Source organism: Barbatula barbatula (genome assembly GCF_947034865.1).
Source record: "Barbatula barbatula genome assembly, chromosome: 15".
Lineage (NCBI taxonomy): Eukaryota > Metazoa > Chordata > Actinopteri > Cypriniformes > Nemacheilidae > Barbatula > Barbatula barbatula.
This window is the reverse complement of record NC_136778.1, coordinates 3,625,172-3,643,086: the sequence shown is the minus strand read 5'-3', so window position 1 is coordinate 3,643,086 and position 17,915 is coordinate 3,625,172. Positions and strand designations below refer to the sequence as shown.

The following is a 17,915-nucleotide window of genomic DNA, read 5'->3' as shown; positions in this document are numbered from 1 at the left end:
CTCAATTTCAACTTCACTTTAATAATGCAAAATGTACACATACAGTGGGGTCCAGGACCACATTGAAAATCTGGGATCTGAAAATCTTTAAACATGGAAATTTAAGTGTTAAAGGGTCGGTTTCCCGGACAGGGCTTAAGAATAGTCCCGGACTAACTTAATTGTAAGAGGTTTCTTGATCGAAAACAACTAACACTGACATATCTTAAAATAAATCAGTGCGATTGTTTTGTCTCGAGATGCACACCAGTTTTGTGTTTTCTATGGTTTTGATTTTGTATCCTAATTTAACCGAGGCCTAGTCCTGGTTTAAGATAATCTCTGTCCGGGAAACCCCTCTAAGGGTTTCAGAAAACAAAAAACATCCTCTGATGTGAAATAACATTTTGGATTCTTAAGTATCTTTGTTCAAATATTGAAACCCAACAGTCCACACCACCTCAAGTGATGCTTTTATTAAATCAAAAGGGGAAAAAATAAAAAACTACAAACCTTTTCTACCTTAATGTATATTCACAACACTGTGATTAAGGCATAATAATGACATCTATGCGTACTGTAGTATATTATATTACAAGAAAAACTGTGTTTTTTATCATAATATTCCTTCTATAGGTTATATATTTTTTCATAGTGAAAAACAAACCCTGACTGAATTGACATTCAGCAGATGTGCTCATGTTTACTTATATAAGCAAAGAGGTCACATTGATCTTTAGGCCTCATGAGTTTTGACATTGTAGTTAATTTCATCCCATTTAGAGATAAATCCACTTTAATCCTGGTCAAGTTGTTTTAATGCGGTTGCCACAAGAGGGCGCAGTGTCATAGCAATTCGACTGAAATATAGATATTATATAAATTGTTCTTCTTTGACCGTGATCACTGTTTTGCATTATTTGCCCCTGGAAAGCGATTTGCTGGAAATCAATCTTTAATTTACTGTAGCCTTTCAATACGCTGCTAGAAAATACTGCGCGTGTGGAAGCCGTGTTTTTGTAATACCACACATAAAACATCTCTACATCACTGAAATAGATGTCTTGACGAATCACACTTATCTCTGTAAACGTGCTTTAGCCAGAAACTAGCCGGCAATTCTTTCTCATCCTATCAATCAATGTGTGTGGGGGGTTTCGGAGAGGGAAAGGGAAGTTAGCGAAATGGCTGATATCGCCTACAGCACCTTCAAAATGGTTTTCGAGAATATAAAACATATTCCATCTCTCTTGTACCCTTATTCTGAACGCTGGTCATTTTGGCGATCAGAACTGGGTCACATGAGCTTGACCAGAATGAGCATGAGCAGTAGAGCCACGACGATGAGCAGGAAGTTGAGCAGCAGGTTTAGTCCACGGTTAGTGGTCAGATCCATTCTGAGCAGATGAAGAGATGACTGGGCTGAAGAATCCCGGTTTAGGTTTATGGATACCTCTGGTGTCTTCGGAAAGGTGATGGTGGGGCTTGGTTCGCCGGTGAGGAGGAGGACGAGCAGGTTACATTGCACCGTGATGTCTCACATGCCGTGGAAAGAGCTAAACATGATTGACATACTGATATGAGCTGATAGTAAACATCATTTGAACACATTTTTCAAGAATAATAATAGCTGCTGTTCTTTTCATTATTGACTGTTGAGGTATGAAACTCATGAAAGCATGAAATGCATATAGGAAATAATAACTTTTTTTATCATAATGAGCAATACTAAATTGCGTTTCAGGAAGAATCTAAGAATTGTATTTTTTCCTTTGAAATGAGACATGTTCATGACAGGTTTCATGAGATTCACCCAATCAGCTACTTCCTGTCACTTTATCATAAAAATCTGTTTCTCTTTTTATCTGAATAACTCAATTAGTAAAGTGGAAAGATCAACACAAAAGCAGCACACTTTTTCCACGCGCACACGTGATCAGATCATGTCGTGTTTATTGAGCAAGTGAACTTAAAGTTTGGCACAGTGCATAAAGGAAGGCCAGACGTCATCTCTCGGCCCACAGGTGACATGCAAGGATGGGGTGGTGAGAGGACATGGAGACACATGCATGCAGCATCAGTTTACAGTGAACACAGGTCCCCCATCCCTTTCATTTGTGCCGGAATCAGATACTGGATCTCCAACGCCAGTGAAGTTGATATAAGCTACATGAACATTTCCCTGTTTTATTTTTATTTTATTAGTGACGGTATTTGTATTTGTTGTAGATTGTTACTGGGTATCAGCCAGGCTGCCTCTCATTGGCTGTTTTGTTGGTTACTAAAATCCACAAACACTTTGTAGACGGATATTAAAATGTTTTAGTGTTTTTTGAATTGCACTGTTATAAAACCTAGTAAGCTGTCTACAGAAGCAGTGTGTTTGGATATCGCTTTTGACTCAAAGTATTCCAAATAGTTCACTATTCACTTCAATACTTCGTTATAATAGTCCACTTGAAGGTATTCATGAAAATAAGTGACCTTGAATTTGGACACTTAATGTGCCGGACATGGTACAGACGCCATCTTCTGTCTAGACAAGGTCATTCTTTCGGTGCAACCATGTGCATTATGGGATTGAATGAGTGCACTTAGTATACAGTATGGTTTAAGACACCACTAAATTTTAGTGCACTCAAATACATTATACGATGTACGTTAAACAGGGCTTTTTTTGGATACAGACCTAGCCCTCGTTTAAGTCAGATTGTAAAGCAAAATATCACACAGAAGGCAATCCCAGAATGCATTGAAGCTAACTTGCTGAAATAGGTTGGTAGGTAGTTTACTATGTTTTGAAACAGCGTAGATGTTTAAGTTTATGTCCGTTTATATAATTCAAGTGTATTAGCATATATGAAGATATATCTATCAATCATTATTCTATAGCCAATATAAATTTTCTGTTACTCTAAATGTGCTATTTACAAACAGTTAATTTGGACAAAAGTCATGCAGTTTCAAAACTTCTCTTAAACCCCTCTGTAAAATAGATAGATAAATAGCCCCGCCCATCCCTCAACGTGATTGACCCCTGTATGCAGTCATTCGCCCTCAATAGCTAGCGTCCCCGCCCGCTCACATTAGCAAGACAATGATGTAGATGAGAAGCAGGCAGATGAGGATGAGGCAGAAGTTGACGAAGAGATCCTGCATGTTTTGCTTGGCCTGTTGGGGAACCTCCATGTTGGACGCCCGCCGCATGGCCGCCCGCGTCATGTGCTGCACCTTCTCCATGCTGAAGCGGCGACACGCTCAAACTTAGTGCACAGAGAGGGGAGGGGTGCGGAGGAGAGAGAGAGGAGGGACGGCAGTACCGCAAGATGGAGTGGAGAGCCGTGCGGGAGGAAAGACGCCGGTTGTCGTGGTGACGGAAGAGGCAGTCCGTGGATGCGGGTGCTGATGGGAGAAAGGAAGTGAATGAGTGTGCACACAGTGGTCAGACGTGCGGTCTTGCAAAATTCTACTGGGCAGTTTAAATGTTTGAGATTTTGTTGTTTTAAAATAATCAAAACGAATAATGATCCTTTTATAATAAAAAATGCAATGTTTCTTTTTTATAATAAAATATCCTTCGATAATAATGATCCGCATTTGATTTTGACCAACTTTACTTTCTTTGTAACAAACTTTTTATAGAGAGTCTCACATTATGCGACTTTTACGTGACTGTTTTACTGGCAAGGAATGAGCTTATATTTCTTTCCATTTATCAGCCTTCGGGTAAACAAAACAAATGGTTTTCGGGAGGATTTTACACGTGTTTCAAAACACCCCAAATCAGGATTTACGACCGGGAAGATTAGATAAAATCACGTTTTGTCGAGAGATGAAGTGTCCTCGATTATAAGTCTTGTGTTAGAGGATCTCTCTTTTTATCTCGCTTTCAGACTGTTTTTCAATCCTGTCTCAAATCTGCAGGGAGCTTTCTACAGATCTTCGTTTACAGATGAATTCGGTTTCATCTCGTGAGTTATTTCATTTATACGGAAGCACCTGTGGCCTGTATTCTCATGGGCTGTTGTGTGCCGTTATCTGTTCGGGACGCACCAAACGTTATTCTTAGCAATGACCTTTGATGGTCACAATATTCCAGTGAATTGTGGCCAGCCCTTACTCGGAATCCCTACGGTGCCCGAATCTATTTAACCATCAGCTTATTGCCAAGAGGCTGTTGAAGGCCTGGAATGTTTTTGGATATGCAGCCCGTGTCTATTTCTGCAGGACAGGATATGATTGTATGCTGAAAATCTAGTGTTCTTGGGAAATGTCACCTTGTGCTTGTCGCTCATCTTGTGACCATTGCACTAGCTACGCCAAGGTCACGAGGACAAGCTCAAATATTCTATCATCATTTATTCACCCTCATGTCGCCTTGTATATGACTTGCTTTTGTAGAACAGAAAAGCAGATATTTTTAGTAATGTCTCGGTGGTTTTGTGTGCATACAGCGGAAGTCAATGGGATTCCAATGTTGTTTGGTGACCAAACTTCTTCAAAATATCTTCTCAAAAACAGTCCTACATGACATGAAGGTGACTCGAGGATTTAGATTTTTAGTTGCAAATCTAATGTTCTTCAAAATGTTTTCTTTGTGTTCTACTCATACAGGTTTAAAATGACTTAAGGGTGAATATTTGAGGGAACTATTCCTTTAAGACCCCCCAAAAATATGTGGTTTTGCACAGCCCAACTTTATGGTTGAAGTTTGTCTCTTTTACTAAGAGACTTGAAAATTCTGTTGACAATTGGAGGATTGTAAGTTAGACAACATATTGACTTCGATTTAAATGAAAATATGACCATACAAGATGTGGATTTGGTTCATTATGTTGTTAAAAGTGTCTTTATACAACTAATCCCTGAAAGTGATTTTGAAAAGTCACAAGCTTTGTCTGAATTCGCCCACTATCTCCTATATAGTGCACTATATGAGGTGTCCGCCATTTTGTAGTTTTGTCCTAATTCTGAGGAAACAACTCATTTCCTACATTTGTTCACTACTTTTGCCCACAATGCATTCTGATTCGTTCACTCATATTTCCCATGATACAACGCGAATCAACCGTCTGATTAGAATCAGCTGGAGGGGAATGATAGTTAATGCCACACATGTACGGTTATACACCTGTGTTTGTTCTTCTTGACAGTTATTTTCGATTTTTTGAGAATAAACAGATTAAATGAATTTTATATATAGCAGTGTTTTATTTTAAATATATTAAGTAATTTTATTAAATGTAATAATATATAAACGTGGCAAACGTGGTTTTGTGTTCATCTGGCCATTGTAAGTAAAGAACAAGCTTCAGTGCATAAGTAAGTGATCATCGAGTCTGAAGTCTTTTCTGGCGCCCGGCACGGGGCACACGTGACTCGGTGGAGATTAACACTCCGTCTGTGACGACAGGCTCGGGAGAAATGTTTGTCAACACCACGGGGCGCGAGCATTCCAACGCCCTATTGACAGCTCGAGGGTCGTGTCCCCATCACTACTGAGAATGATAATGCCATTAACATCTATGAAGGGTATCGAGCGGGTCAATGCCCTCTTCACACATCCAGATCATCTTTCTTCGTATATGGTCATTCACGATAACATTTTTCAGAACATTTCATGAACAACAAGTTGATTTGCCTTAAGTCGGTATATTTAGGCTGGTTTTTAGTTGATTTGACTCTGATGGGATGCTTTTCTTATCATAAGACAAAAATAGCTAGATTAATCGAAAAAGAGTTTGCAAATATAAAAATGCATGCGTTTGCAATTGTCTGTACTGACGTCGAATCTAAAGCACAGCATGCTCATATAGATTCAAAAATATAGTCGATTGTTGGACACAGCTGGTCAACCATCAGCATATTTCAGCACACGTGCTCGGGTATTAGATTAGTTTTTTTCTATCTCTCTCAGGCCATCATTTGGCAAAAACACCAGCACATCATTAAAGTGCACAGCCTGGGTTGCCAAGATTTTGAGGAAAAAAATAAAAACGATCCGAGTAAAAATAAGATGGAATCAGACCGAAGAAGGAAATGATTTTAAAAGCTGGCCACAGATTTTCCCAAGCCTGCGAATGTTTATGTGCGTTTATTTTTTACAATCTTTTGCCAATTTCCCCGTACAAATAAATCCACTGGGGGCAAAGTAAGTGCACTCGCTGAATTTTCCATGATGGCATTACAAAGCAATGCAGTGCAGTTTTTTGGCAGGGCGACGCCTCACAGGGCTTTAAGATGATGCCTGTGGGGGTCCGTCTCATTTTTCACAAAACTACAAATATAAATTGTCAGCGACAGAATAATGATTGCGAACTATTGCAATACTTTGAAATATTGACTTTTTCCCCATTCCACGTGTACAATTATGCAACTCTTAAATTCTTCCTAGCATCAAATATTTCTTTAAGCATCCTCATTTCAAAAAGAAGTAAAGAAAATGTGCGCTTGCTGTCTTCTGTATGCTGTTTACCTGGCTCATTTGTGTTCAAAATGAAGCGTTGTCTTATCTCCCAGTTGTGTGCAAATGTGAAAAGGTTTGTATAGTTTGGTCACGACTGCCCGATTTGTGTTCGGTGGACAATGTGTCACCATTTGTGGCAAATACACAGAACAGCAGTTACAAAGTTTGACGAAAAGACCCAAACTAGAGAACTGTGATTCATCTGTGACACTCCATGCTGGACGTTTTATGCAGCACTGCGTAACGTTATGAATATAAAATACTTGCGATGTGAGCCAGAAGGGAGTAAGCAATACTATATGGGTCGCAATAGTCCATTTTGATTATAAAACTGTGATGTTTTATCTTTTACACTTTCTTACTCGTGTACATTAGATGTATTGCACAATGAGGGCTGAATGTTGTCATTTATCGTAAAGACAGAACAGAGAAACAGTGTCTGCAAAGTAAATTACTTTAGACTCACTGTTAGTGATGTTTCAAGTCTTATTCTTTTGAAAATATTGTGTCAAAATTATCAAATTGATGACAATATTTAGTATTCTTAAAGTCTGTGTAAAGAGAATTTTAACACACTATAAATGTTAGAAATGTATTGCTGAAAAGAAGACTCTAAAGTATAAAGTACTGAATTAATTGTGGAGTTAAACAATTTTTTACCAATTCTGTGTTTAAAATGTTTGCGAGGGGCTTAAACTGTGGCTCAATGAAGCAATAGGAAGCCGCAGGGATGACGTATTCTTGTATGCAAATCCCAGAAGTGAGTTAGCATTTTTAGGACTTCTGATTCCATCGCTCCAAAGTCAATGGGGTTTTTTTTATTGGTTTTTGCCCGAAATAAGGTCTGTGGTAAAAAAATCAATTTTCTCGTTTTATTCTATGACATAAAATACACCAATTATAACCCGCTTCGCTTGTGATATTGTGTCTTAAGAACGGCGATTGCTAACAAGTTGCTAAAAGCAACTACTTCCTTCCTTTGGTTAGACGTCATCGTGCATATAAAGCTCACAAATAATGCAACATGGACATAGATGGGGATTCATTCACAGAGTAATACTTACCAGGGAACACGTTTTTAATAAAGTTTGAAAGAGTTGTGGGAGGCTTGGTGGTGGTGACGTCTGTAGTCTGTAGTCTGTTTATAGCATCGTGTTAGCTTTTTACTTTTGGCGATTGTATTTCGGCTTCAAAAGTTAAAAATGTTGTTTACATTTGTAAAGATGATCTTGGTAGACAAAACGGTAGTGATTTGTTAATCACAAAGTTGTATTATTTTTATTCATGTCGAATAGTTTTACTTTCCTCTTTGATTATATGAATTTTTTCAAAATGTGGAAATTGTGGTAATTTTTTTATATCTAAAAATGCATGCTTTCAGGAAATGAGAAAAAAAACATTACTTTAGAAATAGTTCAATATTGTGTTGACAAGCACTTTTTATTCCTTTTTATTGGTTTGATATTTGCAAAACCCAGTGAAAGCCATAAAGGGTGACTAATAATAATGATTTAGGACAAAAAATGTGGAGATTTTAAAAGTCCTGGCCAGGACTCTCTGTAAAAGAGATTTTAAATCTCAATGTGCTTTTCCTGGTAAACTTAAGGTTATTTTAATACTAATAATTATAAAACACAGCTGCAGCGATATGGATTAAATGCATTGTATCCAATGTAAATCATTTAATAATTCGAACAACTGCATCGTTTTATACATTACATGCATCATTTGCACATCCATCACCTGAAAAAAAGGAAACGAGGAGATGTTGTGTACCTGAAGCCGAAGATGGACAGCCGAAGTACTGAGGTTCAATCCTGTTGTTATGTTTTTCCCGTCGAGAAGAGGAAAGTCTGTCAGTGATGCGGGTTCAGAAGTTTATGGGAGGACAAATGAAGGGGCGGAGTATATGAGGAGGGTGGACGGGATGCGTAGGAGGGCTCTGATCTCTCATTTTTTTTATTTAGATGTAGATTTATGCCCAGATATGAATAGCATGCTAAACTCAGACTCTAATAGAGCCATCCGTCTAGTTCTGTGTACTGTAGAGCACATGCACACTTGAAGTTGAGTGAAATAGATGTGGAATTAAGTCAAAGTATTTCTTCATATAGCTTCTGAATGTACAAACAAAGGCAAAACGGAAATATTCACAAACTGTCCATATTTGCTTCAGTTGATTTTGTGCATCAGCTGTTTTCTCCGTTTCTGCTCGGGTTGAATTTACTTTGTAACTATACCCAGCGGCTCTCTGTCTCACCGGAGATTACAGCCGGAGGATTAATAGAGATATTCGATTGATGTTGTGTCCAGAACAGCGTGTGCTCTAAATGACCCATTCCGTCGAGAAGATTGCTTATAAAACCTAATAATCCTCTGTGAACCTCTTTAACCTGTAGTTAAAACTTCCCCCGGGGAGCGCAGGGAACTTCACTGCAGAATTGAACATTTTTTGGTCATCGTTTGAGATCTATTTTAAGATGAAAACAGGCCTTATACCTTATATGGAGCTTCATTTCGCCGGAGTCAAGGAAGCTCTTAGAGAGAATTATTGAAAAGGGCAGCAGCGTGGACGTGAAGAACGGAGAGGGCGTCGCGATAAGTGTTCTCTGAGAGGTTCAGGCCGTCACCACGCCACCTCCTGACCCAAACCCAGCTCTTAATGCCAGCCACTTTACTAAAACAAAAAAGACCCTTGCTGCTTATCAGTTTGTGAGGATTTCTTTTCACAACAAGATTTATTCAATAGCTGGATTTTGCTACTAGCGTGCCAAGAGTCATCTACTCGCCATTATATCGTGTTTGGGTATAAGATATTTTGGAGGAACAATGGTAACCAAACAACACTGGACCCCATTGACCTCCATTGTATGGACGCAAAACCACTGAGACATTTCTCAAAACATCTTCTATCGTGTTCCACAGAAGAAAGAGACATATACAGCCATGACTGTGATTCAATGAATAGTTGCGTTTATAATCACAGTGAAAAGAGACCGAATGGTCATGGTGTTCTTTATGGACAAGCTCATTGAAATGCAGGAGGTCGGTTCTTACCAGTGACCTTGCTCACCGTACCTCATTTACTGAGCGTTTATGGCATGTTAGAGCCCGGTTGTCATGTGCATGCATACGCAACGTCCAATCGCCTGTGTCATGCCCTCTGGCCAACGCTGGAAGGTTTGCTCGTTGGGCGCAATACATCCAGGTCTCACCTCATTGTTCAGCTTAGCACACTCGCTTTCTGGATCCAACAGCTGTCGGCGGGGCACACAGACGCCTTTGGGTTATTTGGACACTTGGGTTACAATTGAAAATGTCAGAATGGCATTGCATTGGATAAAAACCAAGTAGCAATTGCAAAGAAACGCTGGAGGTTTTTTCAACCAACTGCACTTTTTTTGTTGTTTAAATTAAGGTCTCAATGTCATTTGTAAGGGACATTTTTAGAATGATCTACTGTATCTCATCACGTATTCACTACAAGATTTGTCATTAGATAGTCGAAATACATTACTTTTAGACGCCATGCAGCGAGGAAAGAAAAGAGACCATTTCAAAATAGTTTTTTCTGCTTTTAGTAATGGACTATTTATAGGTATGGGCTTAGGTTAAACTTTTGTTTTATTCTGTGAACTGGTAACAATTTTTCTCCCAAATTTCAAATAATAATATTGTTTCTATTTGCATTTATTCGCAGAAAACATGCTTTGTATTTTTCAGACCTTACTGCAAAGAAAACAAATTCACACTCGCATTTAAGCAATAAAGCAGTAGTAGCTGTACGTGTATGTAGTTTTATTTGATCTTCTTGTACCTTGTCGTGCTGTCAGTCTTTCACATTGCTGTTGAAGGACTTTGTCACTCCTGAGGTTTGGTTTTATTGAAATTCAACAGACGCTGGACTGGAATGCTGCTTAAATGAATATTTGGACTTGTTTTTCTCTCCTTTTGAAGTCTAAATAAATGCAATTTCTTTGTTACATAATGTATTAACATTAAGGCTTTTTATTGTGAGACAATTGTCCAACTTTTCTCATCTCATGGCATTTGCATAGTTTTATGTGCTGGTGGTTATTGACAAACACCTTTTCTCTGGCATGTGATCCACAAACAGCACACTGTCGAATCTACCCCTGCGTTCCAAATCACAGTCGATTCTGGGTACCACCCCATCGAAAGCAGCCACCGTGTCTCCTCTTTGTTGCCCAGGCGTGTCAGGAAGCTGATGGACGGCTGTCTTGAGGGCTGTAGAGAGAACGCGGTGGCGGGGTGTGATAGAGTTCAGCGAACTGACAGCAGATTAGCGGTGCTGTGTGACGGAGTATAGCTGTGGAGTACCCTTGCTGAAAGCCATCAGACCTTTACTCTGATCCTCTATACAATTTAGGGAGTGGATGTATGATTATCCTGATCACCAAGGGCATCCGAGCGAAGCCATATTTTTAAAGAGTCATGGATATAAGAATTAGTTATAAAGAATTCATTGGTTTTGAGGTCATAGTTGAGGAGACTTCGCAAATACACTGAGAAAACGAAAAAGAACAGTGAAACGTTTCTTTGGCTTAGTTTACCTTGAAATGAACGTTCTGTCATCATTTCCTCACCCTCATGTCATTCCAAACTTTATGACGTTCTTTATGACGTTTATTGACTGCAATTGTTTGGACACAAAACCTGTTTAACCGATTCATAGTGGTTGAACAGAGAAACAGTTTAAGTCGCAGCATTTCTCATTTTCCGGCATCGTTTGCTGTAATGAATGTGGTGGTTTCCTCCAGCAGCTGTTGTGTCTCAGACTGTTTAAACGGTCGTGTGGAGAGAGACAAACAGAAGACCAGAGTCTGGCGTATTGAGGAGCAGGAATACGTTTAGACAAACCCCTGACTCATAAAGCTTTTAGTTTATGCCACGGCATAAAATGAGGGAAAACATGGGCATTTATTTCCATTAGATGTCCACGTTCCAGCAGGACAGACACTCTCTCTGTGTCGGCTTTCATCAGGGCTTATCTTCTTGTATTGGTTAGTCATTTGTCATCATCATCCTCATAAAAATGCACTCGACACAGTTTGGTGATATAAGCCAGTGCAGACGTATAGGATGTTCTGACAGATTTAAAGGGACAGTTGACCCTATAATGAAAATGATTTCACCATTTACTCGACCTCGTGTCATGTGACTTTCTAGACCAGAAGACAAAAGACGTTATTTTGAAGAAGGCAGGGAACCACCAAACCGTTTCTCATTTCTCAAATGATCTTCTTTGGTGTTCTGCAAACGGTTTTGAATGACATGCAGGTGAATAAATGACAGAATGGTTATTCTTGCTTGAACACACATATCAGACAGATCTTTATATACATCAACCGGGCGGGTTGACTTCCGTTCATTCAATCCAGGTCATGTGATCTGCCATCCAGCTTTATTTTGTAGTTGCTTCGTCTTTACAGACCACACATCTCATACTGTATGTGAGTTTACCACACGTCGGCCGTTAAAAATATCCTGGCAAAAGAACGCGGCACCTGTTTCTTATCACCACGCTGTTCGCTGGTGGGACCAAAACCTCTCCAGAGGCAAGCCTGCTTGTAGGATGGAGCGTGCCAGCGATATGTGGGGCATTTATGGGCTGGGCATTTTCTGAGCCTGACGGCATCTCAAGTCCGCAGAGGCGAGGTGGGCGAAACAATACAGACTATTTTAAAGAGTGGATGTGCATGAGTTGATGGGTTACTGGTTTACATCCAACGACCACTTCGGATGAATTTATAGCTCATCTCGTCCTCATGTTTTCATCTGTGGGTGATCCCTAACAAAAAATTAAGGTCATTATAATTTAAAATTGAAACCCGTTTTATATATACTGTGTTTTATCGCACATAATATAAATACACTACATGTAGTGTTAAATGTGTTTAACATGGTTGTAAAGGTGCTGGATCAGAAATGGAATATAACGTACATACAGTAACTGTGTCTTCAAGTGCATAAAGACCTTACATAATAAAGCGTTTTTATTACTTTAGTATGAGCTATGTACACGACGTGTACAATGATCTGTGATAGATGTTTAAAGTCTTCTTGAAGTTGTTTACTATGATGCTGAAGGGCAGTTTGTCGCCGGTTGATGATTATGAAGACTAGTATGATAATTACGATGTGTTTATCAGAACTACACACTAGCTTGACCCTGCATGTGTACTGAATGAAGTGTTCTTCTAATGCTGTGATTCTTGTTTTGTGTAGACGCTGAGTGGGACTTTGCCCGTCAATACTCTAGTTAAAATTAAAGAGGGACTCCTGAAGCAGAGAGAACTGGAAATCGACCGGTGAGTAAACAAAGACATTTGACGTTTTTATAAATATTAATATTCATACGGTATTTGTATAAATGTTGATGCTACATTGCGCAGTCATGCAATGATTAGCATTCATTTATTTATCTTAATTGTAGGAAAACGGGTCGCACTTTTGACACATTTCAATTATATTTTACTCCCGACAGCCTGACGAAATGAATGGGAATAGGAAGAATATATAGAATAATAATACTGTATATTGAATGTATTGAATGAATATTATAACTTTATATTATATTCATGCAGACATACATCGTTGTTCTATAAATATTACAAAATCAAACATTCTCTGACAGTGTGAAATATCAGATTAGATTTGGTCACTTTCGACCAGCAAAAGTATAAATGTGATCTTTTAATGAGGAGGGCTAACTGAACTATTTATATTATTATTAACAACGTTTATTTGCATCAGTACATTCTTATTTACACATTTGAGCTGTTTACATTTGGGAAAAAAATGGAAAACAAATTGTATCAACATCAAAACTGTGTGTTAGACATGCGATCGATCACATTCAGCCATGGAGCCACGTCCTCCACCTCTTCCCATCATCAGCTCTCGTTTCTAGGCGGGTGGCAGAGTAGGTTGTGCAACAAAATTATTTTAATAATTTAACATGATGTCAGCTGTGGTTTGGACGGTGACCTCACAGTGACTGCCGTGACCTTGAGCAGGTGTAATTATAGCACAATGCTGCTTCCCATGATGCTTTGCTCTCAGGTTAGCTGTGGCAGACGGGGCAGTGGCACGAATGCCACACAGAAGACAGACTCGCACGTACACACACCGTGTCACAATGTCAGGCCGTCACACCTGCCGAGAATTACACACGAGTGTGCAGAAAAACATCCAGCTGTGAGCAGTGCCAGATGCATTAAGGATGAAATATTGTTTCCCTGCTCTTGAAAAAGACAAGCGTCTTTTTGTCTCTGCCTGTTTGTTTACATTTACATTTAAATGTGTTTGACAGCTGAAGATATGCCACAAGGTGGCACTGTGGTTCAATTCTCTGATCCTGTTTGTGTTTAGTATTCTTGACTTGATCTACTAATGTTTAACAGCAATGCCTGTCTTATTTTGCTGAAAGGCAGAACACGTCCAATCCAAGTACAAGAAGCACGCTTTAGAGCGTTATATATGTGAAAACATTTCTTACTAAAGCAAATCTGTCTGCCACATCATATTAACAGCCTCCAGCGGCCATGTCTTTATTTCATAAAAAGGATTTTCCTTTTTTCTTTGTGTTGTTAAGCGTTCCGTAGGAATACTGGGAATACAGATTGAATATTGATCAAATGAATCACTTTCTGATCATTATGATTTGCATTTTTTGTTGAATTGTAGGCAAAAGCAACAAATCCTTCAGCTTCATGCCAGGATCAGGGAAAATGAGTTACGGGCGCAACAAGTCCTCCAGAACCAGAGGGGGCGCTATGATGACTCATATCTGCTCAAAGCCAAGGTATGTCTGTTTATAACAAAATAACGATAAATAAAGGGAATAGTTCACCCAAAAATGAAAATTCTGCATCATTTAGCCTCCTTCCAAACCTGTATAATGAAAATCGGAACAATGAAAGCCAGTGGGGTTCCGGTGTTGTTTGGTTATCGCATTCTTAAAACAAATCTCTGTTCTGCAGAAAAAAGTTTGGAATAACATAAGTAAATTCAAGTTATTGATGTATGTTTGAAATCCGTCATTCGCCTGACTGAAGGACTGCACGGTCTGCACTATTTTTAAATGTTAGCTCATGCGGATGATCGTTGTGTTGTGCCAACTTTAAAAAAATGCCTCTTGAGACCTCTGCATTCTGTTGAACACCATCAGGCTGTTTTTAAAGAACACATCATTCATGTACGCCCCCTAAAATACTCTTCTGATTGGAGTATGTTGACCTATTCTGGACTTTAAAGGGCAGTTCGCCCCTAAAATGAAAACGATGTGACCATTTACTCAACAACTTTTGATGTTCCACAACACAAAAGAGAATGTTTGTAACCGGAGAGTTCTGGGGCACCATTGACTTTCATAGTAAAAAACAAATATACTATGATAGTCAATGGTGCCCCAGAAAGGTTTGGTTTCCTACATTGTTCTGAATACGTTCTTTGGTGTTCAACAGAACAAAGAAATGTACACAGATTTGGGGGAGTAAACGATAACAGAAATTCAATTTTGGGGTGAACTGTCCTCTTAAGACTAACCAGCCGACCACCTAGTCTATTATAAAAGTATGTAGTTCTCAGTACCTGTGCTACTGGTTCTCTTTTCTAGGACTCTCCGTACGACAGTCCCGTATCCAGTCAAAGTCCAAAATCTCAGCTGCCCGAGCGTGTGAGTCCGATGTGTTGTGAGAACAGCGGACTGGGCCGGAAATTAGCCACGGCGGAGCTGGAGGTCATTCACCTCAGCGAGTTTCTCAAACAGAACTCACAGAAGTACACAGAAGACATCAAGAAACTGGAGGAGAAGGTGAGAAGTGTTTGATAGGAATAAACTAAGAATTATATTTGATTATATTAGGTTTTCTTTCTGCTTCGTTTTTTGTCTTTGATGTGTCATTGAGCTGGCTGCAGTGCATGATGGGATTGCCATCTCTGTGAAATATAAAGAGACCCGTGATGCCCTCTTAGAAATTCCCTGTCAACTAGCTCGATCGTGTCTTGAAACGCTGCCTCCGCAGGGACGGTTTTGAAACAAAGCAGTTTAAAGGTTAAAGGACCGTGTTCCACTCCCCCGTCGATGCTAATAAGACGCTTTGTGCTTCCGCTCAGATGAAAACCCGCGACCGCTACATCAGCAGTCTGAAGAAGAAATGCCAGCGCGAGCAGGAGCAGAATCAAGAGAAGCAACAACGCATCGAGACGCTGGAGAAATACCTGGCAGACCTTCCCTCGCTGGATGAGGTCCAGACGCAGGCTCAGCAGGTACGTGACGTTCTCCTTCCTGTCCTAGCTGATGTGAGATCACAGTTGACTTGTGTCGCGAAGATGCGTACGACAAAACCACCCATAAGTCAAATAAATGAAGTTTTATGTATAAATATACTCAACCCATCTCGCTCTGTGTTGTGCCTTCCAGTTGGAAGAGGTGCAGGGAAAGGCTGGAGCGTTGGAGGACACCATCGCCCGGCTGGAAAAGAACCTGGAAGAGAACCGAGCCCGGCTGGAGGAGAAAGACGCCCTCATAGAGACTCAATCCAAGAGGGAGAAAGAGCTCATGGCTGCTGTTCAGAGGTAAAAGAAATGAATAAAACAACTCATGTAGTCATACTAAATCACAGAGAAGCTGAGGTCAACACCTCAGATCCATCAAATGTCAAACAGTAGCGATTCGCTTTGATGTATACTTTTGCTTTCTTACCGACAATCACATGTTTGCCTGTAGCCTCCAAGAAAAAGTGGAGAAGTGTTTGGAGGACGGCGTACGGCTGCCCATGCTGGACCTGAAGCAGCTGGAGAGAGAGAACACTCGCTTGCTAGACCAACAGAGCCAAAACAGCATGGTACACATTTCCCACAATGCACTTCCGGACACTCAATCTCACACAATCGTACACGGTTAATTCCATTTGCGTCTTCTTTCCTTTCAGCTAATCGACAACCAGAAGCAGCAGGTGGAGAAGCTCACTCTGGAGTCGACGGTGAGAGTTTTCATCTTTTTGTGTCAGGGGTCTGATTTGCATCATGCGGCTTAAATCCGTCGCTCTTATTTTGGGATCATGGGACGGTGTACGTCCGGCGATGCTCACGTTGAGTAATCATGTGAGGCGAGCCGGGGGTTCAGTTGAGATGCTTAAAGTGCCGTCTTTTTGGCAGTCGCTGGAGAAGAGATTGCAGAGGGAGAGAGGGATAACACAAGAGCTCCGGAAACAGCTCGTGGAGCGCGAGGAGGAGCTGGAAAACCTCTCCACCAGCCTTCAGCAGGTACGGCAATCTCTGAAGTGTCATCCATCTCACATCGCAAGCCGCTTTGACCTTGCAGGTTTAAATGCCATTTTAGGAGGTTGCTGGGTCTTTAAAGAGAGTAGAAGGTTTGGAGGTAAATGCAAGTCCTCGTTCCTCCTGTTGTTCATAGCATCATGAATAAGCGGCCGGCCTTCAGCGCGCTAGTAGAATGCAAGACGTGGCTTTTCAGAGAGCCGTCTGAAGATGAGACAGAGCGGCAGTTTTCACAGAGATGTGGTCGGCGATAAAGCCGTAGTTTCACGGTGACTGTGGAGATGGATGTTACACGTCTGTGACAAACAGAAGGATTTTTCTGCTACGGCCTCCATCTGGAGTTTCCTCGTAATATTTGACACACAAATCAGCAGACATGCTGTACATCTATTTTCTATAATTGAAGTATTTATACAAAATGATCTCTCCTATCTGAATGAAATCTGTATCAGGCCAAACACACAGAAAGCTTAATCATCATTACAGTTTCCTGATAGGTCCATGCAAAGCTGCTTAAAATGTGAAGTGACTTAAGCCACGCTTTCTGTCTTGAGGATTGGTTTCAAAGCTCTTCTCGTGTCTCACGTGAGGAGGAGTCGTATAAGCATTGTTCTGCATGTGATTGTTTTCACAGGACCGAAGGCGGACAAATGAGGATTCATTGAACGTGGCTCCCGTGTCCTGTCTGAAGGAGGCCGGGCCGCTGTTGAAGGAGATGTCTCTGTGTCTGCTGGATCTCAAGGGTCTCTGTAGTGTTCTCACCCAAAGAGCTCAAGGAAAAGAACCCAACCTGGCTCTGCTTCTTGGCATCAAATGTAAATATATTTATATCACATTTTAAGGAGATGAAGCAACACATCCTTAGTGCACATAAATATTCACTTGAGTGTATATACATCCACGGAAAAAATAAAGGGACTATTCTACATTTCCATTTAATAGTACATGTGAAAATGTTGTCAACCTGAGTTGCAGGTCGCTTTGGATAAAGGTGTCTGCTTAATGTAAATGGCTGTATATATTTGGTTTCACTGTGGCACAGTCTGCTTGTGTTTTCTCAGAGGTGTTTTACTCTGTAAAGCACTAAATGACAGTGGTATCTCCGCCCATCCGTCCATTTCTCTCTCTCGCTGTCTGTCTGTAAAGAGCTCTTGTGCCGTGA

The 17,915-nt window shown here is 40.3% G+C and overlaps 2 protein-coding genes across 5 annotated transcripts in view; one reads left to right on the top strand and one right to left on the bottom strand.

Annotated features, from left to right (window-relative positions):
• Nucleotides 1-17,915, top strand: part of cep85l (centrosomal protein 85L) — a 42,857-nt gene that overhangs the window by 22,445 nt on the left and 2,497 nt on the right. For all 3 annotated transcript variants that reach the window (XM_079474858.1, XM_079474859.1, XM_079474860.1), the window contains 9 exons: nucleotides 12,695-12,777; nucleotides 14,156-14,273; nucleotides 15,087-15,284; nucleotides 15,587-15,739; nucleotides 15,894-16,048; nucleotides 16,200-16,317; nucleotides 16,405-16,455; nucleotides 16,631-16,738; nucleotides 17,388-17,568. In XM_079474858.1, coding sequence (XP_079330984.1) covers nucleotides 12,695-12,777; nucleotides 14,156-14,273; nucleotides 15,087-15,284; nucleotides 15,587-15,739; nucleotides 15,894-16,048; nucleotides 16,200-16,317; nucleotides 16,405-16,455; nucleotides 16,631-16,738; nucleotides 17,388-17,568 — 1,165 coding nt within the window. The remainder of the gene's footprint in view (nucleotides 1-12,694; nucleotides 12,778-14,155; nucleotides 14,274-15,086; nucleotides 15,285-15,586; nucleotides 15,740-15,893; nucleotides 16,049-16,199; nucleotides 16,318-16,404; nucleotides 16,456-16,630; nucleotides 16,739-17,387; nucleotides 17,569-17,915) is intronic.
• On the bottom strand, nucleotides 441-8,315 carry pln1 (phospholamban 1). 2 transcript variants are annotated; one of them, XM_079474866.1, is made up of 3 exons: nucleotides 8,222-8,315; nucleotides 3,065-3,381; nucleotides 441-1,535 (listed from the first exon to the last, which is right to left on the bottom strand). In XM_079474866.1, exons 2-3 carry the CDS (start codon nucleotides 3,217-3,219, stop codon nucleotides 1,517-1,519), a joined length of 174 nt encoding a protein of 57 aa, XP_079330992.1. In that variant the 5' UTR covers nucleotides 3,220-3,381; nucleotides 8,222-8,315; the 3' UTR covers nucleotides 441-1,516. The 2 variants fall into 2 exon arrangements, 1 of the variants encoding a protein (XP_079330992.1); XR_013787664.1 differs by having other exon boundaries at nucleotides 1,397-1,535; nucleotides 3,300-3,381.